Here is a 24,624-nt window from a genome sequence, read left to right on the forward strand (position 1 = left end):
AGATCACAAGAACTACAAGAGCAGTGGTTGGATGGACCTGTAACTCTCCTGAGCAGCTGGTTTGGGATTGTGATGGGATGGAGAAAGGGAACTTCTTTTGTTCCTTCTTCCAGGAGTTTCCACTTCTTTATGGCCTGTGTGGTATTAGTTTTTTCTTCATCTTTGGAGAATCCAAAGTGTGCATGTGGGAGTGCTGAAACACAGACAATCTCATGTGGAAGAGCTTCTGATCTTGCAGCATGAGCACTCTGTAAATAGCAATCTCACTTTTCACAATGTTATGCAATAGTGATGTTCATTTCCCAAACATCTCTAGCTAGCCTGGCCTTTTGCCATTCCCTTTCGAGATCTGTTAGTAACAGATTCTACTTGTAACACATAAAGAGGACTCAGAGGAAATCACAGTCCTCCTACTTTTGGCTGTCAGGGCCTCCATGCTCTAAAAATCCTGTCTGGAAGGTGCTTTGATGGACACTGTGGAGGGGAAGTCTGAGGGCGTTGCCTGTCTGTAGTGGTGTGGCACAGGGCACGTGCTCCCTGGGCACTGCAGAGCTTCCCCTTGCAGCCCTTCACAGCCAGACACTTCTGTCTGAGACCTCTGCTTATGCCAGCATGGGCTGTCATTCCTCTTCTTTTCCTTTTCCTTGCAATTGCTCCTTCTCTTCATTACACCCATGTCCTTTCAGTGCCTCCACTGGAGTTTCTCCCAGCTAATACCCAGTTGTACACTCAGGAGCTGTGTTAATGGGAGTGTTATTTTTGGTCAAACACATGAGAGGCTCAAGCTCTTTCTATCCCTGCCTTGATTGCAGCTCTGTTATCAGAGATCAGCTCTCAGCACAGACCTGCCGGCAGTGGTGCTTTGTGACTCCCAGCATCCCCAAATTAGCAGGGTGCACTTATATTAATTATGTTGCTATAGCAATGTGGCACTTTGTTAAAATTGCTGACTGGGACCCCTGGAGAGCAAGGGGGGCAGCGTGGGGAAGCAGAGTTGGGAAATGAGCTTTGCTGCCTGCTAGCAAGTGATAACATCCTGTTGGATCAAAAGGAAGGATGTGATAATTTGCTGGTGTTATTCAAGTGTTCAGAAAGATGATGTCTGATGAGAACTTGGAGAAGTCTGCAAGAAAAATAGAATTTAACTTATTATGCCCACCTTCTTTAAGTGGGATGGGTAGAAAATTCTGTGCAAATTGTTCAGCCTGTGTGCTCTCTGAGTGAGGTTCATTAACCTATGCTTGTGTTTTTACTTTTGCCATGATAAAAAAGAGACTGCTTTGTTTACCAGGGATAAAAGGGGTGCTGGTTTTGGTCATGTCAGCTAAATGTAATTTAAGAGCTTTGGTAATGCTTCTTTAGAGAAGGACGCTTGGTCAGAGCCCATTAGCTCTACCCACTTGGAACATGAGAGCTGAGGTTATGTCATTTGCTCCCGTTCTTAAGATAATATAACACAAAATCCCCTTTTTCTAAGGCAGTTTGTTCAGATGTCAACAGAAAATCAAGGGATTACCTTTTATTACAAAGTTAATGCTGTTAGTTCACTGAAGGATGAGAATCCCACCAGGGATTCTCAGTTCTTGAAAATACCTTGCATGGTCATAGTGACAACCTCAGTTTTTACCTGTCCCATCTCTGCATGTCTTTTTGGGAGGCAAAAACCCAGTCCTGGCCTGCAAATGTCTAAAACTCCTAAATATCAAGTTGGAGTAGCCTGAATTACATTGTGTCTTGTACGTTCAGGGTTTTTGTTGCAGGGTAAGTTGATATTAAAAAGTCAAACAGTAAAAATTCGGGCTGAGTTGCAAAGCTCATTGAATACCTTCAAGATAGAAATGCCAGCTGAGCAGAGCCTGCTGCAGTTTCCCAGGGGATTAAGCACTACAGTGAGTGACCTGATTTATTTGCATTTTCTTGCACCATCAGGAGACTGTGGTGCTGATGCTGGGGCTGGGGGGAAGCAAGGGAGACAGAGCGTGGCCTGAAATCCTCCTCCAGGCTAAACAAAGCAGGTATTGATGCAGCCATCCATCACCCTGTCCAAGTGCCTGGAAAAGCCTTTACAGGAGAGCAGCCACGTCCCAGAGCTGTGCTGTGAGCAGGGCCACAGGCACTGGGGAGCAGAACTGTGTTCTGCTGTTCTCCAGGGCATGCAGAACAAAGCCTTGCAGGGGGTGTGGAGAGAGGGGAGCCAGAAAGCCATGAGTGCCCAGGCAGGGCTCTGACCTCCTCTGTGCCTTTGGACAGTGGCCTGAGCTCCTGTTTGGCCTGCAGAGCAAGGGCAGTGGTGAGGCTGGAAATGAGGAAATGGGCAGTGAGAGGGAGCAGGGCTGGGGCCATACCCTGTGCTCTGAAAACTGCTGAAGTAGTTCTCAGCTACTCCAAACTGCTGGGCTTCTTTGCCTTTGTCACCACAAGGCTTTGGACACGTCCCTGGGCACCAAGGGAGCATTGGGCTGCACAAGTCTTGGACCATAGGGCAGTAAGAGAGGTTGTGTCTGTGCTGTTCAGGTGCCCTGAGCCTGGAGAGCTCCTTGTGTGTCAGTGCTGTGGCTGGCACAGCCTGGGTGTGCCCCCAGCATCTCCTGGCTGTGCCAGTGGAGTCACCTTTGATCTTTTATATGCAGTACTTCTTCCCCCTCAGTGGAGCAGTTGCCATGCAGTCTTCAATTTACATCAGTGTTAAACAGAATGACACAAAAATGGTGTTGCTGTAACAAAACCTATTAATAGCTTTGCAGAGAGGCACTGATGCATCTGAATTAAAGCTGGGGAGAATAATCATCTTTGCAGACTGAGTTTTCCCAAGATGAGCAGTGACTTTAAGTACTCCAAGATGCTTTCAAAGGGCGGTGATTTTCCAAATAGTTTCTTGAAATCAGGCTTGCTTGAGACATCCCAGCTTGGGCTGACACAAGCTGAGGCAAATGTCTCAAGTCACTGTTGGAAATTTCAGCTGAATGGCTGTGCTCAGAGCACTGCTGAGCAGTATCACAGGATACCTTCTGTTTTCCTTGATAAATATTTGGTTTATTTAACAACTGTTACTTCCAAACACAAAACATTTTCAGCACATTGCTGGAACAGAGCTCTGGCAGTGAGAGGTGGGTATGGATGGCAGTGGTGCTGCCAGGGTTTGTGGTGGCAGTGCTGCACCCCAGGGATTTCCATGTGTTTGACTGCTGGCCTGGCTGCCCAGGCATCTCCCACCTTGCCCCTCTGCCAACCTGGGCTGCAGTTTATTGGTTTAGCACCTGGCAGCATGGCCCTGGCACAGCAGGATGTGGTGAGTGGTACCTCCAGACCCTGCTGCTCCAAGTGCCCTGGGCAAGAGCTGGTGTTGCCTGACTTGCCATGCTGAGCCTGGATCTGAGCTGCAGCTGCTGACAAGGAGAGCTGAGGATCTTCATTTTGGGCCATCCAGATTGCACCAGCTAAAAAATGCCTACCACAGATATTATAAAAGTTATGCTCTCTTCTTTCAGGTCTGAGTGTGATTCTCCCAAGTTAAGAGTATTAAGATCAGTTTGTTGTTGATACCATGCTGGATAGAGGCTTGCAGATGATCCATGACAAAAATGTAATTGCCAAGAATGTTGCTTTAGTTCAATATGTAACCAGAGCAAGCTCATAGTCTCTGCTGGTCACCTTGGTAGAGCTTTGGAGCCTGTACTTCCTTTTTTTGCAAATGTACAATCCCCATATTGTCCCATAATCCCCTTAATGGAATATGTACATATTTGGAATACATGCTTACCAGAACTGACTCTCATATGAAGTTTGCCTAAACTCTGTGTTTTAAAACAATTATTTCAGAAAGGGAAGCAGAGCCTATTATTGGTAAAGCACAGGATAGTTTTGCCTTGTGTTTTCATTAAGGTGTCAATTTTATTACGCTTCCCTACACATGTGGATAAAAACCAGCAAGATCAGAAGGAAAACTGGTGCTGACTGGGCCTCAGATTTCAGAGCTGCACTGCGGGATGCTGGTTTATGTGAGACAAGGCCATTTACCTTTCTGAGACAAATCTTTCCCAAAGAGTGTTCTTTGGACTATTGAAAAACATCATACTAGATTTTTCTAGTGGACTCCATCAGGCTTTTTGGTTATTACTGCTAGTTGACCATCTCTGTGTAGGAGTGGGGAATTTATGGCAAAAGCTTGCACAGGACATAATGAACCGACTAAACAAAAGAGATGGGAAAAGATGTGCTCTCAATCCTCCTGTGCTTTGCCTCTGTTTCTCTAGGGTTGCCTTGTGATTTCCCTTGGGATTTTTTGGTTTGTTGTTGTTTTAAGCCACCTCACTGGTATTGGTTTTATTTTAAGACGGGTCAAAAATGAGATACATAGTTCACTTCAGACAGCTCAATGTAATTAGTCTCATCTGTCAAGTGTTTCCAGTCAGGCAAGGTATGGATGTATCTTCTAAAAGGAGAGCACAGAAAATATGGTCTGTACTCAGATTTTCATTATTTCTTACAGGACACAGGTATATCAGTCAAGCTGCAGCTAAAATTGATGTGGATTTTGACTATGATGGACCTCTGATGAAGACAGAAGTTCCTGGACCACGATCTAGAGTAAGTTTCCAAAGTAGAGTAGCTTGGTTTTTTTTTATCTTTAGCTGTGTCTGACTTGCTAGAAAACAGATTCATTTCAAACCTTAAATCTGATATGAAAAAATATAATTCCATAAGTCTATGCCCACGTTTATCAGGAGGTTGAGAATGAAAAGCTCATTAATAAAGTGCCCCTTTCTGAGAGGCAGATCTGAATCTCAACTGCCAAGTTCCCATATAATAATAATAATTCCCATAGAATAACTCAAAGCAAAAGAGCATCATTTTAATAAAACATCTGATCAGGCTTGGTCACTTGTGGTCCTGCTGAAATAGAAGCTTTTCCTTATGTGAAATAATGCTTTGGTCTTGAAATGAAGCAAGAGTTTAAATTTACTGGATGTTGTTTTACTCTGTCAGAGTCAGCATTTGTGCGTTGTGGTGGGTTTTGGTTTTTGTGAGGTTTTTGTGTTGTTTTTAATGAAAAGGAGTTGTCTTTCTAGAACCAATGTACCAGTATCCCTTCTGTGTGACTCTGGCTTCTCTTATTTTCTGATTTCTCTCTTGTTTTCTCAGTTCAGTTGGTCAATATAGAAGAGGCAGCTTTCCCTTTTTGGAGATTTACAGTTAAACTCTGTTTGCAGCCCGTTTAGCTCTGCATGCCACAGGTCATAGTTTTGACTGTAATATTTGCAAGATGCACCATGAAAGTTCCTGTGGCAGGTAGAGTTGCCTGGTAAGCACACAGGACTACAAAGTTTGCGTAAGATTTATGGGATCATAAAAAAGAAATAAACATTCTCCATCAGTATTTGCTAATTACATACCTGAGACTGTGACATTTGTTTTTGTGCAGGAATTAATGAAGAAGCTGAATGGCATTCAGGTAATTTGTCAAGTTTTCTGTGTTTTGGGGGGTGTTAACACTTTGATTTCAGAACTTGTTTTAAAATCCTGGGTTGTATGTTTTTGCCACAAGGAAAGGTGAAACACTGAGTCCAGGTTTCCACACTGAGCACATTTTGTGTGGTTTATATATGCATTTGAATGAAATTTTTTGTAGCATATTGTGAATACTGCAGAATCATTTTGCTAAGATCATGGATTTTTCTTTCAACATGTATATTTTTAAACTATGTGTGTCTAAAGAAAAACTTCAGAATTGTTAGAGAGTGGCCAATGAAAGTAAGGTATATTATGGCTTGAGTTTAAAAATATGTCAGCCTGAGTACATATTGCCTTCCTAAGATGAGCAATTTCTCCACGTCTGTGCTTCATTTCTGTAGAAAAAGTAAAGACTTGCCCTTTTAACAGTCATTATAAAAATAGCTGTACAGTTATTCCCATGCCGTGAATACAATGTGCCTTTTTATCCTAGCATTAGATATTTTTATCAGATTTGGCTGTATAACCATTAGTTGCACCTTCCTACATACTACCACTTTTGAAAGCACTCATTGTTTTTTTTTCCTGAAGAATGCAGAAGCTGTGCACTTCTTTTGCAATTACGAAGAGAGCCGAGGGAATTACCTCGTAGACGTAGATGGCAATCGTATGTTGGATCTCTACTCTCAGATTTCTTCCGTCCCAATAGGTGGGAGGCACTTGTACCAAAATGTTTTGTTTTGTCCTCAACCTGTTTTGTTTTGTCATGTCATTTTCTTATTTTAGGCACCACCAAGGAAGTTGGTTGATTAATTTTAAAAAACAGAAGTGACATAATGAATGCCTTGTTGTGATCAGGGACAGCTCACTGCTGTGTACTGTGTAGTGGTGGGTTTGAATAGTTGGAGGAACTACAAATTCTATACTTAAAGCTCTCTTAAAGTGCATAGTGGTGCCAGGAAGAGATCTAGTATTAATCTCAATTTGAATGTGCAAGTTCCACAATTCAGGTTGTCTTTGCTGGCTTGGATCTGTGACTTCGTGACTCTGTAATAGTATGTTACTGTTTTAAACATTAATAAGCATAATGTGGACATTTTTAACATGAAATTATATGCTTTAGTTAACATTTTTATCTCAAAGTAAGTAGGAAAAAAAACAAAGGAGTGAGCCATGTGGGCTGCAGCAGGATGAAACAAGGCCAGCACTGAGCTGTGGTGCTGACTGAAAGCAAAGGTGGCAGCTCATTTGTCTGGGGGAGCAGGCACAGGGCCTGGCAAGTGCCTGGGAGAGTCAGCTGATTGCTTTGTTAAGCCTTGCAAGCAGAAGCAAGGCAGAAATGTGAGCCCCAACTGCAAGGCATGCAGGTTTCAGTAGGAGTTCACTTCAGTCCACTTTGTTTGCTCCTCATCCATGGCTCCTCTCAGCTGCTTAAAAATACACTCCTGCAAAAGTGCTGGGGTAATTTAAAAGGTAGATCTTGTGCTATGTATAGAAACTGTGATGACTCAAAATCATCCCTACAGGCCTCCCTTCCTGGGAAACAGAATTTGATGATGTTCAGGTTGTTAGCAAACTTCAGGCATCTGAGACCTTGTGACTGCTGTGGGTGTTCACTTAGCCCAGCCTTCTTTGCAGCCAGTGTTGTTGCTGTCCTGCAGCACTCAATGAAATCATTCCAGAGCCCTGCAATGTCTGTACCTTGTTTCCCCCAACAGAAATTCTCACTGCTTTGTATCTTTCAGTCTGCACTGAGATAATTTGGCCTCTGCTCATGAGGAAATAGGGGTGAGATACAGGAGCACGAGGCTTGGATGCCAGTGAGCTCGGATTTTGGGTTCTGGGAAAGGAGATGCATTTACATGGCTTCCCATTCTTCACACAGAAATTGATTTGACGAAACAAATCTCAGTCATGTAGTCAAATGCACGCTCCAAAGTATGAAAGTCAGTGCATACTCCAAAAGCACGAAATTGTACAGACAGTGCACTGGGGCTTTCTGACCTTCTGGAGCTGGATGGTGCAAGCACAACTCTTTTAATTCAGTTTTGTATATAAAATATTGAAGTATTAAGGAGGGGATATTTTCCTAATGGGCAGAAATGGGCAGGGGCTCTGCAGTTTGCTTTCTCTGGTTGGTTGAAAGTGGTGAATAGAACAAGACTCCAGTGCTGTGACTGACCTCCTAAGCCATGTAGTTCCTCCTTCTCATGAGGCAATGCCCTCCCAAGGACAAGCTGGGTTTTATCCCAGGGAACTCATTCCTCAGTCCCAAAGGAGCTACAGTGCAGTGCTTCTTGCACCTTCTCAGATAATGGCTCTGGGGTGCAGCAGCAAAGAGGAAATGGAAATTCCATACTTACAGGCTGACCTCAGCCTAACACACAACATTAATTTATATATTTCAGTTGTACTGAGTGACAAGATTATCTGAAGCTGCCAAGGTTACTAATAATGTCCTTCTTGGTGACAGAGGTAGGGCCTGGATTGGGAGAGCAAAACAAGATCACAAGGTGCTTGTTAGTCATCTGTGCTTATCTCTCTGCAAGTAAATCCAATAAAACCTTTCATGAATCTGTCAGGACTCCCCAAGATTTAATAATGATCTATTACACTAGAATATATTTATCAGCAGAGGTTGAGAAGTAATAAGTGCCTGTGTGAAGAGATAAGAAATAAAGTATAAAAAACCTCTAGGCAAAGATGCTCTAGGCTGTCTCTTGCTGAAAAACAAAGATTGAAATAGTTTCTTACCACACTTTTATGGGCAGTTGTAGCACAGCTGTCTTTTCATCCTGCGTCTATTCTGTCTAATAGAGTTAGAAACCCCATGGAGCCAAATGCAAGAAGGATGTTATTGACATGTTTGCCAGCAAACACCCTGGAATAGCAAATGAAACAATGTGTTTTTCAGTACTGGGAAGGTCTGTTTTGTTTGGGGAGATGCAGAGAGGTGTAGTTTGGTGTTATTGACAGCAGCCTGCTGCTCAGTTCAAAGGATTCTTTGGGCTTTTTCCATCTCATTATTTTAGCAGGCTCTAGTTGTTTATCCTTTTGCAGACAGGCACATTCATGAGCCTGGAGGACATGTGCGTTCCTGTCACACTGATCCAGACACCAGCAAGAGAGATGGAGCCGGAGCCCTTCCTTAGAGCCAGCTCTGGGAGCAGATTTGTAGCCCTGCAAAGCGCTGTGCTGCTCATGGCACTGCAAGGAGTTGGTGCCTGTGTGCCACGCCAGCCTGGAGCTCTTTGCCTTGTCCACCACAGTTATGGAATGGTTATTCTAGCATTTACTTCTTGCTGATGTCTGTTGCTGCCTGTGAGCCCACATGGCAGCTCAGCCCCTGTCTCACAGCCCCTGTCACAGCAGCTGGGCTTGCAGGGTGCTCCCCTCCTTCCCCAGGGCCCCTCTTGACACCACTCAGGGGCTCTGTACAAATCACAAACGGGACGGGGCTGCTGTGGAACTGCCTTGAGCTGTTTGATTTCCAGCATCAGTCTCATTCCATGGTTATGACAATGGGAAGATGCCAGCAGCTCACATCCCAGGCAGTAGACCAAGGATTTAATGTTACAACTCACTTTATAAGTTTTTTGACCAATCACACAAAGCAAAAGCACATTGACAGTAGTTCTATCCAGCCACTATAAGCACAGGTACCTTTGGTTAAAACAATGCTTGCTTATTTCAAATACAATACCTGCTTGTAAGCCTTAAAACACAATGCACAGAGCTCTATTGTTAAGCTTCAACCTTCCTAATATCTTGCTAGATAAACTTTTCTGTAGCTTAGAGAGTTATTCTAGACAAGCGTTAATACACGGACCACTGTTCTATTTGTCCTTGCTTTTCTACAGTTTAAATAATTTTTCTGCTGACCTATTTCATGGCTACTGATAAGCTAAGCTAATCACAGTTCTACTGCCTCTGGGGCCTGCCTTTTACAGCTTTCCCAAAACCCTCTGATTTTGGGGATTCCCACACCTCTGAGGAGGCACAAGGATGAGGGGGTGCTAGGAGAACACCAGACCCTTGGCCTGAAGTGAAGAAAATGGGAGAGAGGTTCTGTGTGGGTGCAAAAGGGTAAATGAGGAGCAATTTAGAGGTTTGTGTTGTGTGTAGAGAATGACATCTCTGATACAATGGCATCCACGTATGGGAACATCAGCAACAATTCTTACAGCAACACCAGAGCTGATCCTTGAGCTTCCTGAGCAACAGGAGCTGTGCTTTGGAGGTTTCTGAAACACTTGATTTGCTCTCAGAGGGGCTCTCAGTGGCACCCCCAGGTGCAGTTCTCAAGGACACAGCTCTCAATGTGTCATTCCCTCTTCCCATGGCAGCAGATGCCATGCAGATTTAGCTGTTCTGTGTCCCAAATAGCCAGTATTATTATCTTCATAAGAATTTTAACAGATTTATCAGCATGACATGCTGCTTAAACAATATGGATATTCTTTTGTTTTCAGCTAATATATTCAAAACTGCATTTATAATTGTTTTGTTGACATAGTCTCCTAATGCTCCATTGCTCAAACAGGATAATCAGGGCTGTTGTCGTTCCACTGGAATGGGGATTCAGAAGCACAAAAAGCTTTTGTAACAAAATTACCATTGTCTGACTTCTTGAGCAGTAGGGAAGATGAGGTTTCCAACTGTTTCTACAAGGAAATTTAAAAGATAATGTTAATCTCTGGCGTTGGTATTTCATACATTAGAGATCAGGCTTAAAATGAAATCTCTGGCCTCCTTCAAAGATTATTTTTCTTAACAGCAGATAAATTGGTTTTGCCTGTAAGCAAGCAAGTTATCCTTTAGACTATCAATGGGTATAAATTAAGCACTGAAACTGTCTTAGTTTCTTAGTAAGGATAAACTGTTGCATCTTTTTGCATCAAGCAAAATTTTGTCACAGTAAGGAAATGGGTGTGCTACAGCTCCCAAGAGCTGTGCTGGGCTGTGCCCTGCGCCCAGACTGGCTGCTGAGGGACAAAGAGCCCAGGGGTTTGTCCTATTTCAAAAGAAGTCCCATTATTAGCAGTTAAAAATATACAAGTTACACATAAACAGTCAAGCATGAAGTTATGGTTATTCTCTAGATTATGCTTTGCATTACTTCATTGAAACCAGATGAAAAAGAACTGCTTTCTTTCTTTGTTCTTTTTAATTAGGTTACAGCCATCCCTCTCTGATAAAGCTTTTACAGCAGCCCCAGAACCTGGTAAGTGAATTAGGACATGAAGGACATGGAGGAGTTCTCTCTCTCCTTGTTGTGGGCTTTCTCTTTTTTCCTCAGACTGATAGTGAATGCTAATGATTCCATTAATGTATGATAGGATATGCTTGCTGTACTTCTCACTAGATGAAAAGAGCTTTGTGGTGTTTAAGAAAACACCAAAACCTCTGGGAAGTTTTACAAAAAGTAAACATTTGGGTGATACAAGCACTTGAGATATTTGCAGCTACATTTAAATCCTAATTCAAACTTACTGTCTCAAGTTAACCATTTTAATAATGTTTTCTGAAGATTTATTTGAGCCTGAAAGTGAGCCCAAAACCTTGAGAGAGAATATAATATCTTGGACTTGGTGCCCTACATCTGGAATGCTGTGGGAAGTTTAAGGATTTTTTTGAAGTTGGGGATAGTGACTGATTCCCATCTCCTAAAAGTGCACTCCAGCAGGGCAAAGAAATACAGATATTTGAGTTCTCTGAGCTGATTTCCTTTATGGAGTGCTCATGTCTTCAGGTGAGAAATTCTGCCTTTCCCAGGACTAAAATACCTCCAGTTAAAAAAACCAAAACACCAACCAAAAAAAAAAAACAAAACGAAACAACAACAACAACAAAAAAAAACCCACCCAAAACAAAAACCCAAACAAACAAAAAAAAACCAGAACTAGAAATGCTGGAGTGCTGGAGTTATCAAAGGCAGATCTCGATATTTTGGAGGATCTGATATTTATTAATATTATTAACTCTTTATTAACTTTATTAACTCTTTATTAACTTAAACATCTTTATTAACTCATAAAGATGATTTCTGAGAATAATATCTTCACTGTAATGCAGCAGTAGGCAAAGCCAGATTTAAAAAATGAACAAACAAAAATCCCCAAACCAAATAAAAAATCAAAAAGCCCATTTGCTGGTGGCAATTGCTGATTTGCCCACTGGGGAAGGGCAGGTGGCACTGAAGGAACTCCTCCAAAGTCCCACACAAGTGGCACAATTTCCAATAGTGTTAACAAAGGGTTGGTGTTTTCCTGGAAGAACTTTTGATTTGGTTTGTCTGTAATGCTCCACATGCCCTCTCTGCAGCCAGCTATAAACACAGAATGTGCATCTGTTTATTTGAGCCCACAGCAGCTTGATGTCAATGTGCTATTTTTCTCAGTTCTGGCTATCTCATTAACTACAAAAGAAAAATACTCTTTTCTGCTTAATGGCAAATGTTGTCAGTTGACTGTGACAACCCATAATCAAATTCACAACAAATTTGGGCTCTTCTCCTTTCTACTTGATATGAACATTTACTTCTGAACTGAGATAAAAAGTCAAGTGGGATTTCTCATAGCTACTAAACAAAAGCTTTGTGTTAGCCTGTCATTAACATCCTTGCTTAGGTTTTCTTTTAAGCTTGAGTCTGTTGAAACAGTGTTTTGGAAGTAAGACATTTAAACAATTTACAAAGTCCAAGCACATGCAGTGTTCTGTCTTGGGTGATACTTGGTTTTCCCTAGGAATCCTGATGAAATGTCCTTGCAGGTGCAGTGTGACCCTTACACCCCTTGGAATGAATATTTGTGCTGAGGAGAAGGACTGAAGGATGCTGATAAACGTGCAAGCTTCAGCTGCACTGAAAATAGGAGTGTTTGTGGGGAGGCTGTGTGTCCCCTCTGGAGACCCATTGAGGCTTAACTTATCAAAGCTCAGCCTTTAATTTCAGTCATTACTTGTTCAACAAGAAAAACAACAAACAAAAGAAAAGGGCAAATAAAGCTGCTTGGCAGTTGGCAAATTTATTGGGCTTGTCCTTCTCTGAGAAAATTTAATTTAAAATAAAGAGTATCATGTATGAATCAAATAAGATTACCCACAAAGACCAAGAGCAGCAATGAATCAATTTTAATCCATGACACAATTTAAATTAATTGCATAAATGTGACGTTCATCTCCATTAGTGCACTGGGGAGGCTGAGGGGCTTTTTGCAGAGCTGCTCCCTAGAAACCCCTGTGTGGGCTGCAGGTGCTGTTCCCTGACACCAAAATTACCTTTCCCAAAGGTGGGAATCCTGCTGTGGCCAGTTCACAGCACCACTGACATTGGAAGGGACCTCAGGTGGTGTCTTGTTCAACCTCCTGCTCCAAGATGGGTGGCTGTGAGATGGGACCAGGGTGCTCAGGGTTTTATTTTTGGGGCCTTGAAGATCTCCATAAAGCAGCCTGTTTCACTGCAAAACCTGCAAAACCTTTTCCCTATACCCAAATCAATACTTCTCATGCTTTGATTCATGCCCATGGCTTCTCATCTTCCACTGGAGAGCCTGGAGCCTGGCTCCACCTTGCCAGGCTTCCAAAATGGTCTGTCTTGAAGCTCAGTAAGGATGAAAATGCTGCTGTCCTAACTGAATTCAGCTGCTAAAACTGAAAGCAAGTCATAAAGATTTTAAAGCATATTTCCTGTGTGTAAGGAAAATGGAGATTGAGCAGCTGAAATGGCAATATTGAAGAGGAAATGTCAGTGTGAGTTAGCATGCACCTTTCCTAAGGTGTCCTGTGCAAGAATAAAGTAGTGAGGATTGGATAGAAAAACAAATGCTAAGGCAGGAATAGTAATCCCTAACTTAAAACCACTTGTGCCATGGTACAGATTTCTGCCTGGCATTTATGATTAGAATAAAATGGAACTGCTTTGATATCAACATATTTTCCATGTGATAGTAAGACCTAACAATTCTTCTTCCTTTGTCTTTTTAGAGCACTTTTATCAACAGACCTGCCCTAGGGATTTTACCTCCAGAGAACTTTACAGAAAAACTGAAGGAGTCTTTGCTATCAGTAAGTTTGAGATATCTGACTGATCACTATTATTATCACCACTGTTGTTATCATTTTGCACTATACTTGTGCTCAGTATTTCAAGAGTAATTTTCTGTCTTTGCTGACAGGTGGCTCCTAAGGGCTTGTCACAGGTGATAACCATGTCTTGTGGATCCTGCTCTAATGAAAATGCCTTTAAAGCAATATTCATGTGGTACAGAGTAAGTAAAACATTCAGGTATTTTTGTAGGTTTAGATGTAGAAATAAGTACTTATTCATAATCAGAATTGTTATTGCAAAACAAAGTGAGGCTTGGAGGTTGTCTTGCTCCTGATGTTATGTTCAATCTAGTATAAAATCTTTATTAAAACCTCTTAGTCTAAGCTTTTACTTTATATTGACACAACTTTAGAAGTTATAAAGTAAAGGAAATAAATATAGTTTTGATTGTAGCCAGCACGTGAAAGCCATAGTCAGGCTTGAATTCAGTCTTGAATACTAGCATTCCTGGTTTGTGGTTCAGCCATAAATGCCTTGGTTACAACTGCAAGAACACTCATGTTGAGTTGTTTGGGTTTTTTTGCAGAACAAGGAGAGGGGCCATAATAATGTCACAAAAGAAGAACTGGAATCCTGCATGATTAACCAGGTAACATTAGGTCTTTAGCACACCTACAATGTACCACTGGTTTGGGCTTGGAATGGAAGATTGGGAGGAAAAGTGTATGTGAAGGGGAATGTGGGCTTTGTACGTTTAGGAGATGGTGAAATAGAGACTGCTCCCCACAAAGATCAGGGAGGCATCAGGAATGCATGGGGGTGCAGCACAGGGGAGCCCCAGCCTCTCTGAGCCCCCACAGCCCCCAGGCACAGCCACTCCACAATCGTGTGCTCCCAGTTTGTGTCCAAAGTGGGGACTGTGCTGAAGGCTCAGCCTTGCCTGAGCTCAGCTGTGCCACAGCATCCACACCAAGGATTCACCCATGTTAACCCAGGGTTAACATGGTTAACCCAGGTGCCACAGCATCCGCACCAAGGATTCACCCATGTTAACCCAGGGTTTGGGACCTGGGGCAGGGCTGCGGTCACCAGTGTGCTTGCTGAAGGGGGGAGGCTGTAACAATCTGTGGTTCCTGATGGAAGGGGAGCTCAGGGGGCACTGGGGGGATGTTTTATCCTGGCTGACCCCACTGTGTGCTCTGCTTGCAGCCCCCTGGCTGCCCTGACTACGCCATGCTCTCCTTCATGGGCGGCTTCCACGGCAGGACCCTGGGTAAGTGTCCCTTGTGCCCCTCAGCTCCCTGTGCTTGTCCTTACACACACAGCACCACTGGGGAAGCTGGAGGTTCATTTAAGGTTTGCCTTGGAAGCCCCACCAGCACTGGAAGGGTTGAGTGACAGTAGGAATTGATTTTGTGGTTTTTAAAAAATTCTTTTCATACAGGCTCTTATTTTCATTCTGAATGTGCAGTTTCCTGTCTGTACTCATGAAAATCTAACTCCTGGGCTAAAATCACCACAAACATGCTGTCACTCACTTTTACTGGTTTATATCAGCTCAGTACCTGTTCTGAGCATGTTACCTGAGAGTGCTGTAACTATGAGCTTTGTGTCTTTGGAGGGGTGAAACCCACCTTGTCTGAGCAGCCTGTTCAGACTGACAGGTTCTCCTGCTCTTCTGGAACACAGTGTATGTGGAATCTGATGCTTAAGGTTTAGAGCAATCCATTTAAGCCTGACTAAATCAAATTACCCAGTATTTCAAGAGACAGTAAAAACACAGAGCAATTAAGAGACTTCTACAGTCAGGCCATTTCACCTCTTGGTGGCTTTTTTCTTGTATTGATCCTAGATGGGTATTATTTTAATTTTTCCCTCTCTGGGCTTAGGTTGCTTAGCTACAACTCACTCTAAAGCAATTCACAAACTGGACATTCCCTCACTGGACTGGCCTATTGCTCCATTTCCAAGGCTAAAGTATCCCCTGGAAGACTTTGTGAAAGAGAATCAACAGGAAGAAGCCCGTTGTTTAGAGGAGGTAAAAAATTCCCTGGCAGCTTTCTGTTGTTTTTGATTTGAAATAATGAATAGTGTTGGTAGGATTAGTGCTTTTCACTAAAAGAATGTTTTCAGGGATTGGAACAGCCTGTGATTGGAGCAGCATTCACTGTTGTTTACAGTCAGACCTTTCTCCCTGCCAGCTCACTGGGGATTCAGGGCTGCAAGAGTGACACCAAAGTGAAATTTCACCCTCAGAACTTGGTTGTGTCACAGTGAACTCACCTGCCAGCTCTTGCCAAAGGGCCATGGGCTGAGAGAGAGCACAGTGTGGGTAACTCTGGATAACCCTCTCTGCAGAGAGCACCTCTAAGAGCATTTCAGCCTTTCTAGCTTCTCCATGGCAGCTTCTGGCATAAGGCTCTGATTGTGCAGGGGTGGACCTGTGAGTCCACTTAGCCAGACCTGCCTCACTTCAGAGAGCACAGCACAGCACATGCCCTCCCTGGGCTGCCCCAGGGTAGCTTTGGTAGGAGAAGTGCAGTGCTGGATGCCATTATTTTACAAACAAACAGACAAACAAACAAAAAGACAAACATTTTCTTAGCCGGTCTTTGCTGGGCTTACTGCCCCCCTTTGGAAAGCATTGCTTTGCACAGACTGCAGGGGCTGTGGCCCTGAGGGCTGTGAGAGGGATTTCAGGCACAAACACACCATTAATTGCACTAGGAGGTTAATGAGAATTATCTGTCAGCCCCTTACAACAACAGGATTTTTTGCACTATTTGATTAATTTTAATATATCTGAAGTGGGTGACTGGAAAAAATGAATTTTCCAGATTACCTTTTCTAATGCATGAGCACAGTTTTAGTTTCTGACACAAAATCTTTCCCCTATCACTTGGGTGCAATGACAGCAGTGGCACAGTGAGCTGCAGTGGTGCTCAGCACACTGCCAGCTGAACCTGGCTAGAGCTTTCACAATACTGTAGATAAATGTGCAGCTAGTTACAGTGTGATTAGGACATGGTTTAAACCATTCAGCAACAAGAAGGCAGTGGTAAATGCTGGAGGAACCACTTGTTAATCCATTGTGCCTCCTGGTACCTTCATAGCCAGGAATTTCCATGCAAAGTTGAAGTTCTGATGGGATTTAATCTAGCTGAGAGGAAATGTACAAATGTTCTGGAAGGAGGATGTACATTCATAAGTGTTTGATTTACAGGTGGAAGACCTGATTGTAAAGTACAGGAAAAAGAAGAAGATTGTGGCTGGAATCATTGTGGAACCAATACAGTCAGAGGGTGGGGACAATCATGCTTCAGATGACTTCTTCAGAAAGCTAAGAGATATTGCCAGGAAGGTAATAGACATTTCTCTGGGCACTCAGGGGTAGCTAAAACATGCACTCACACATTGTGGGTGTCTGCAGAGGCTTTGCCCTGCCCCAGGCTCTTGGAGGGTCTCACAGCCCTCCTTAGCATCAGTCAGGGTAGGTATGTACCACACACCAGCAATCCCTGCTCTCTGCCATTTCATTCACACCTAATGCTTTCCTCAGTCCAATAAATAATCTTCTAATTTTAAAGTGAGAGAGAAATTACTCTGATTCATTAGCTATGAATTCTGCAGGTGTGTTCTTTAAATGATCATGCTTGTTGCTTAAGGAGGTTCTGTTTCTGAAGAAGCAGGTTGTGAAAAGTGTAAATTTTTAATTACATGGTTTTAATTGGGAAAAAACCCTAAAACTCAACTTGAAACACGCCATAGTGCTGACGTTCCAATAAAACAATGAAAAGGACAGATGTCTTGATATTTGGAATGTAAAGTTACCTATTTAGAAGCTATGACCCTCAGTAATATTTACTCCATGCTTTTTTTCACCCTCAAAACACTGTGTGCTGAAGAGATGCTGCCAAAAGTACTTACCCATTGTTTTTAAATATAGAATTATGATATAGTTTGCTCTCCCTGTCACAAAGTTTGGACAAAATAGTCCTTCACATAAAAACCCCACATTGCCAGCTCACCAGTACCTCTTTCAGCAGAGTTGTCTGAAAATGCAGCTTTTCATGCCCCCCAAAAAAGACCAGCTCATGCTGCTGGTGCTGCCTCTGTGCCACATAATGCCCAACTCTGACTGGGCACAGAGACTTCATATTTCCAACAAAGCCCCTAGAAATGACACTCAAGGGCTTTGAAAATGCCACCTCTGCTCCTCCCAGATGTTTTCAGGTATCCTCTGGAAATGCTCACGACTATATAAAAACATGTACTTGATGACTATGGGTAGAAAACAAATTTCTAGTTTTCAAGTCTCTAGAATTCACCTTCCTGAAAAAAGAGCTGAATTTTTGTGAAATCTGACATGAGTGGTATTAGTGGAGTGGTTGAGGAGGGCAGTGAAGGGAGAGGAAGGAGGGGTGTAGCCTTGGTTTGTGTTGATGTGCTGACTAAGGGAGGTGTTCCTGGTCTGGGAAGGGGGGCTCACACTCTGCTCCTGGTGTTGATGTGCTCACCAAGGCAGGTGTTCCTGGTCTGGGAAGGAGGGCTCACACTCCCTGCTCCTCTCTGTGTCTCTGCAGCATGGCTGTGCTTTCCTGGTGGACGAGGTGCAGACAGGAGGCGGCTGCACAGGAAAGTTCTGGGCACACGAGCACTGGGGCCTGGATGACCCAGCTGATGTGGTGACATTCAGTAAGAAGATGATGACAGGAGGATTTTTCCACAAAGAGGAGTTCAGGCCAAATGCTGTAAGATTGTTAATGAAACTTGGACTCTGTGCTAATTGGTGACCCCCTGAGGAGTGGCTGTGACATCCATGGAAGGGACAAGGTTTCTCCAGGAGTGCAGGTTCAGCTGGATGGGGCTGCTGTTTGCTCACACAAGTTATCATCACCTCTTCACTTTTATTCCAGTTGTTGTCAGTTACCAAGGTCATAAAGCTGATGGGGGGGAGAGGAGAGCTGGGTTAAGCCTAATGGAATAAACCTTCAGTACAAAATCCAACCACAAACTGACACCTTCTCCTGTAGGGCAACTTGGGAATTTCAGAGCTTGTATGTCAGCATTAGAGATTCTGTCAGCAAAATTTCTTCTTTGCACTAATGACTTTTTAGATGTAATAAATTAAAAGTCAAATAAAGGGGAAGAGCATAAAGCTTGATGTAAAGTCTCTATAGATGATGCTGATTTCCCGTCATGTGTAGCTGTGTTCCAGTGAGACATCAGAGTAGCAAGGCAGAGTGCACTAAATGAGAAGCATTAATTAATTGCCCTGTGTTTCAGCTCAGCAATGGGATTTTCCTTTACAACATAAAAAAGGGGGGTTGGTGAGATTAGTGCATGCCTTTTCATACACCATGTTTGCACTGCCAGTGTGATGCCTTGCTTTTCTTAATTTATAGTGATTTGCCTGTTAACATGTTCCTCAACTCTTTTCCCACTCTTTCCCCAGCCCTACCGGATTTTTAACACCTGGCTTGGAGATCCATCCAAGAACCTTATGCTTGCTGAAGTCATTAAGGTTATTAAAACAGAAGACCTTCTCAACAATGCAACCCATGCTGGGAAAGCACTGCTGACTGGGCTGCTGGATTTGCAGGTAAACATCTGGAAGGATTGTGGATAAGAAGGAGAAATTTGGTGCTGAAGTAGGATCTGACCTCATTTAGTTTAAACATTTGGGCTGAGGAGCTAGAGCTGGGGTCTGGACCATTATAGCAACTTCAACACAGGCCTGAAAAACTGTGTCCCATTTGAAATTGAAGTAAACTTTCTTTTACTGATTTAAAAAGGTTGGGTTTATATAGCTTAATCCAAAATAAAGGGTGATCCCCAAAATATCTGAAGATATGTACTGCAGCTAATTAAATTACTTTGCTAGAAGGTTTTGTTACTGTAAACTGGTATTTCCTTGTCCTAAAGTTCTTTTCAAAGGAAGGTCCTTTCATATTTTGTTCCAATTTTGCTGGGCTGTTGAAATAAGAAAATTCTATCTTTCCCTCCCTTGTTTAAGGGAAATTCCTTTACAGCTTCTACTGTGGAGCTCTACAGACAGGCATTTAGAGACAGGCTTGCAGGTGCTCAGCTCCCAAAGGCATTTTGCATAGAATAATGCCACATACATCTCTGCTCTCTCCACACCTTTACACATAGCAGGCAGGAGAACAGAGAACACTGTAATCTCGTACTTTGGAGGGCGGGAATACAACTAGTCCTACCCAAGAGATTGTTCTTCCAAAAGATGAGGGCTGTGACTGAGAATAAGTGATGCAGATACTCCTGGCAAGTGTCTCAGTGCAGGGTAAGAGTGAGCTGGTTTCCAGCCCCAGTGCAGATGGTTTATGCTCAGGTTTTCCTAGAGTCCACTGTAGATGTAAATAAGGTGTGTTATGCTCGTTCCAAAGAATACTTTACTTGACCCAGCTCATGGGTCAGACTCACTCTCCCTCCCTGCTCTGTGTGGGGCTCTGCAGGCTGAGCAGAGCACCATGTGAGCCGTGCTCCACTCCAGCAGAGCGAGGAGGCAGCAGGGTTTCCACCTGGCACAGCCAGCCCTGCCACCAGGTGCCCTCTGTTGCAGCACCTGCCATGTGCTTGTCTCTCCTCCCCCTGCAGGCTCGTTACCCCCATCTCATCAGCAGAGTGAGAGGAAGAGGAACATTCTGTTCGTTTGACACTCCAGATGATGCAACTAGAAACAAGTTAATTACAATAGCCAGAAACAAAGGTAAGAAACTGTGTGTGTGTGGATGAGCTTCATGTGTAGCATTCACATGTGAAGGTAATGCTTCACATTTTCCTTTTCATATCCTGCATGAGTATTTCAGTATCAGAGGACAGTAGGGAAATGACAAGGGTGAATTTAGACTTTCTGGAAATGATGTCAGAGGCAGAGCAGTCTGTTGCATGGTGTGTACATTTACCAGCCTCTGCAGGTCTGAGGTTACTGGAAAAGGTCTGTGTATGGGATGAGATTTTGTGACAACAGGTTCAGAGTCCTCTGCAGTGACTTTAGGTGCCCATGGACATGGCTTACTTCTAGAAACAGGAAAGTTAGATGAAAGTCAATGTCACTCAGGAAAACACAGCAAGAAGAACGATGAGTTCTATAAATACATAATTCCTATACCTAGGAACACCTAATGATTAAATACCTAAAATGGGCACAGATCTTCAGTGACATCCCTCTTTTCCCACAGAACTGTTAACAGCTGCAGACAGGCCCAGGTATCCAGAGGGGAACCTTGGGATCCACACCTAACACTCTCTTTAACTATGTGGGCCCTGTGTTTGCTGCTGTTTTTGCTGTTACTCCTATGTCTTGAAAGAAGCAGGCAGGGTGCATCTAAACTGTGGTGAAACCAAACTTTTATAGTGTAAAAGACACCATTTTTTGTTCTTGGAAACTAAGACAGCGGAGAGAGAAGGCAAGTGATTTGTTTCATAGTAAACCAAGGTTCTGCTTTGAGGCAGGGTAAGCTCAGCTTAATAATATGGGTTCTCATTCAAACATTTCTAAAAATTTATTTTGGGCTAAAAAGTGCATTTAAAACACTGCAGGGAGAGGTTTGCAGGCATGGAGACATTTTAACTTGTTATTAAAAACAATTTAGTTTAAAAAATAATGCAGAGAAACCACCTGTGTCTTGTTGTGGCACCAGGACACCTGACCAGGAGAGTACTGCAGCTCTGAAATCTCAGATGCTGTGTGAGCTCTGTGCTGGATGGACTCTTTCCACTGCTGTCAGGATTAGTCCCAATACTCCAAGTGTTTTATAGAACAGCTCCAGGCACCCACAGTGTTCTTCTAAGCTGCTGTGAAGCTTGAGGCCATTCACACCACAATGTGCTGTATCATGGTGTTGCTAGCAGGATCTGGGGAGCTTCTGTTGGCCCTCCACAATGAGGGTATCCCCATTCAGAAACCTGAATTCTTCTGGATACTTGGCAAAGATGGAAATTAGTAGAGGACCTACTGTGTTCTCATTTCAGGGGTTGTCCTGGGAGGCTGTGGAGACAGATCCATCCGTTTTCGTCCCACGCTGATCTTCAAGGACCACCATGCACACCTCTTCCTGAACATCTTCAGTGACATCTTAGCAAACTTCAAGTAAAAAGCAGTTCCCTTGCACTGAACAGCTGATTATGAAATTAGTTTGCATTAATTCATGTCTTCTCTACTTACAAGATAAGTGTAAAGTCATAAACTGAGGTTTGTGTTCTGTCTGTGATCCTGCCCAAGGCAAGCTGCTCCATGCACACGCGCCCCAGGCAGAGCATTGGCACTGGTCACCAGCAGGTCCATGCAGCTGTCCCTCACTGTGCATCCCCAGAACCTCCCTCTTCTGGCCTGGGCCATGCTGACTGCAGAGTCCTCCTACAGCCATGTCCCTGACTCTGCCCTGTCTGAGCAGGACCTGGAACACTCTGTTTCCACGGGTGACCCTGGTAGATTTGCATCCAGAAGCAGCAAAGCGTGGCCAAACGCTCAGAGCCACACTCCTGCCACACAGAGTGCCCTTCTCTAATGGCAGCTGGGATCAAATAAGTGTTCAAGGAAAGCTCTGCTTTCCACCACTGCCAAGCACAGTATTTTACAGAATAATTTCCAGCTTTGTTCCCTCGAGTACAGGCATCTGCCACACCAGCTGCATCAGGGCAGCTCTGCCCAGCCTGCACTCACTGCTTCAGGGGCACTGGTGCCCTCAGCCACACCTGCAAGTGGCACTGAAGCCCTTGTCCTTCTGTCCTCGTCACACGGGATGGGTTTTAAAACTTTTGACTTCTCTTACAAGCAGACTTGTACAGAGAAAACTCTACCCTGAGGTATGTAACCTGACAAAGCTTAGAGAACCATGCAAAGCACATTCTTCCACTTCTGCCAGCAGTCTAGAATGATTCCAGATTATTTTACCCTTTGCCCAGAACACACAATAGCCATTAATTTATCTATTATAACTTCTACACGAATACTTGAGGTATTTTGTAAAACTAAGCAGAAATGCCATTATCTGGTATCAGAGCCACTACAGTGAAGGCCTAGTCCTGCCTGCACATTTATAATGCAAAGTAATTCTATTTTTGTTCTAATAGTATATTCTAAGTCATGGATATTTCAGAGATCTTCTAGAAAGCCACAGGATCAAAAAATGTGTCAACAGTTCACTGATTTTTCTTAAGAGAATTGTTTTGGATGTCTCTTTACTGTTTGCTGAAGGCTGACTTGAACTAGATCTGGTGCCTTTCTTTTTCTTTTTCTTTTTCTTTTTCTTGGTCAGCATCTGGATTTTGTTTACTAATTTTAACTTTTTGTTGTGCACCAAAAAACAGGGACCACAATGGACTTTTACAGTTGCCCTTGCAGGACCTGACCACAATTTTTAAGTGCATAATAAGAAACAGAGAAGTTAAAAGATTTACATGTTTAATACAACTACCAAAATGTGAAAAGGTTCCTTACTTGCTTTGAGAAGTGTTAATCATGGTTTTCCCATTTTAAAGTACTGGTATTGGGAAACTCAAGCACAGTCACTTCTGCCAGCTTAAACCCAGTGGGATTTCTGTAAACCTCTGCAGAAAGCAGAATTCTGGTGCCAGCTGGGCAGAACCTGAGCAGGTTTTTGAACAGAGGTTGTAGAAATCTGGGGGAAGGACTGGTAAAAATTGGTGTTCAACAAAACTTCATTGTCATCGCTGTCCTCGTAAGCATATTATCAGCAAAGGAAAGTCAAACCAGGAACTGGATTTGACAGCATTTTGGGAATTAGTTTGTTCAACATATCAGTGCAGTAGTTTTAGTGAATGTCTCTAGCAAGTCTTGTACTTTTACAGAAGCAAAGGTCCAGTAATTTGAAGTCTTACCACATCTTCACTTTTATTATGACTACTCTAGGTGTTTTTATAATTTTTACTGACACTCAGTAACTGTATAATTGTGTACAACATGTTGATGAAATCGTTAGAGAATACCATAGAAAGCACTGCAGCTCAAGCATATAAAGTTAATATTGTTTACAGCATACTGTAGACAGTGCCAAATAAATGTTTAAACAAATACTTAAGTACACTTCATGGTGTAACTAGTAACTGTACACAGATTCATAACAAATGACATCAATCATGTGTAATCAATATTCTTAAATAAAATATTTATAATTGAACTTCTCCAGGGCTTTTCATTTTACATCCAGTACATGCCTGAACTGAACCATTACTGCATACTAAAGATATTCTGATGAAGATAAACCTCAAAAAAATACAGCATACCTGTACAGCCCAATGTATTTTGTTGTCATGGTGTTTACACCAAGGAATATTTGGATTTCTTCTGATATTGCTGTGCTACACAGTGTCAGCCACAATTTAAACTCACAGAGCCCCATTAGGAAAAGTTAAGCATGAGAAATAGTAATTCAGGGTTACCCTGTGCTCTTAAATGGCAATTTTACTTAACTGATCCTTTAGTGATCCACCAAGAAACAGAGGTTTCACTTCACATGAGGAAGAAATAAGGAAAGAACACTCCAGGTTATTGGTGAGAGTCAGTTTATTTGCCAGTTTCACATTAAGCTAGAACTAGGAGGGGTGTAAGGAGTTATCTTGCTTCTGACAATTCAAAACATGTGTTACACATTATAGGTGATATATTTGGTTCTTTCTTGGGTTTAAATTCCTCATTTCTACCGAGGTTTTGGAAAAGGAGAATTCATACCAATATCATGGAATAAGACCACAGTCCTTCATGGAGACAGGTGCTGCTTTTCCCATTCCAATGAGGAATGGCAATTCCTGTAAGAGGCTCCTGAAATATTGTCCCAGCCTTGAACTTAACAGCTGAGCTGCCAGTGTCTCTTTTGCCCAGCTCCACTCCCATCCTGGAGGACTCTCCTGAGGCCAGGACAGCCCACACACCTTCCCATTCCCTCAATTGCACTGATACATGAGCATGTCCCTCTCTGACATTCAGCAGTACCCATCATATGGATGTACCAGACCAGCTTTAATTTCCAGAGGCTTCCCAGCCGACCTGAAATGAGCTACAAGAAACACTGAGGTTGAAGTGAGGGTGCTCTGGCAGCTCCTGCATTTCATTTTGAGAGATTTTTCATGTTTCATCCCCAGTA

The 24,624-nt window shown here is 43.0% G+C and overlaps 1 protein-coding gene across 3 annotated transcripts in view; it reads left to right on the forward strand.

Moving 5' to 3' along the window:
• ABAT (4-aminobutyrate aminotransferase) overlaps positions 1 to 23,661 on the forward strand; it is a 48,269-nt gene extending 24,608 nt beyond the window's left edge. For all 3 annotated transcript variants that reach the window (XM_054270627.1, XM_054270628.1, XM_054270625.1), the window contains exons 3-16: positions 4,490 to 4,587; positions 5,423 to 5,452; positions 6,043 to 6,160; positions 10,626 to 10,675; positions 13,435 to 13,515; positions 13,626 to 13,718; positions 14,085 to 14,147; positions 14,708 to 14,771; positions 15,388 to 15,536; positions 16,722 to 16,859; positions 18,082 to 18,249; positions 18,954 to 19,100; positions 20,117 to 20,228; positions 21,494 to 23,661. In XM_054270627.1, the coding sequence (XP_054126602.1) occupies positions 4,490 to 4,587; positions 5,423 to 5,452; positions 6,043 to 6,160; positions 10,626 to 10,675; positions 13,435 to 13,515; positions 13,626 to 13,718; positions 14,085 to 14,147; positions 14,708 to 14,771; positions 15,388 to 15,536; positions 16,722 to 16,859; positions 18,082 to 18,249; positions 18,954 to 19,100; positions 20,117 to 20,228; positions 21,494 to 21,615 (1,433 nt within the window). In that variant the 3' untranslated portion in view covers positions 21,616 to 23,661. The remainder of the gene's footprint in view (positions 1 to 4,489; positions 4,588 to 5,422; positions 5,453 to 6,042; positions 6,161 to 10,625; positions 10,676 to 13,434; positions 13,516 to 13,625; positions 13,719 to 14,084; positions 14,148 to 14,707; positions 14,772 to 15,387; positions 15,537 to 16,721; positions 16,860 to 18,081; positions 18,250 to 18,953; positions 19,101 to 20,116; positions 20,229 to 21,493) is intronic.
• Positions 23,662 to 24,624: the final 963 nt, after the last annotated feature.

Source organism: Melozone crissalis, unplaced genomic scaffold (genome assembly GCF_028551555.1).
Source record: "Melozone crissalis strain CALT ecotype California unplaced genomic scaffold, PUWL_Pcris_2 ptg000012l_1, whole genome shotgun sequence".
NCBI classification, from domain to species: Eukaryota; Metazoa; Chordata; class Aves; order Passeriformes; family Passerellidae; genus Melozone; species Melozone crissalis.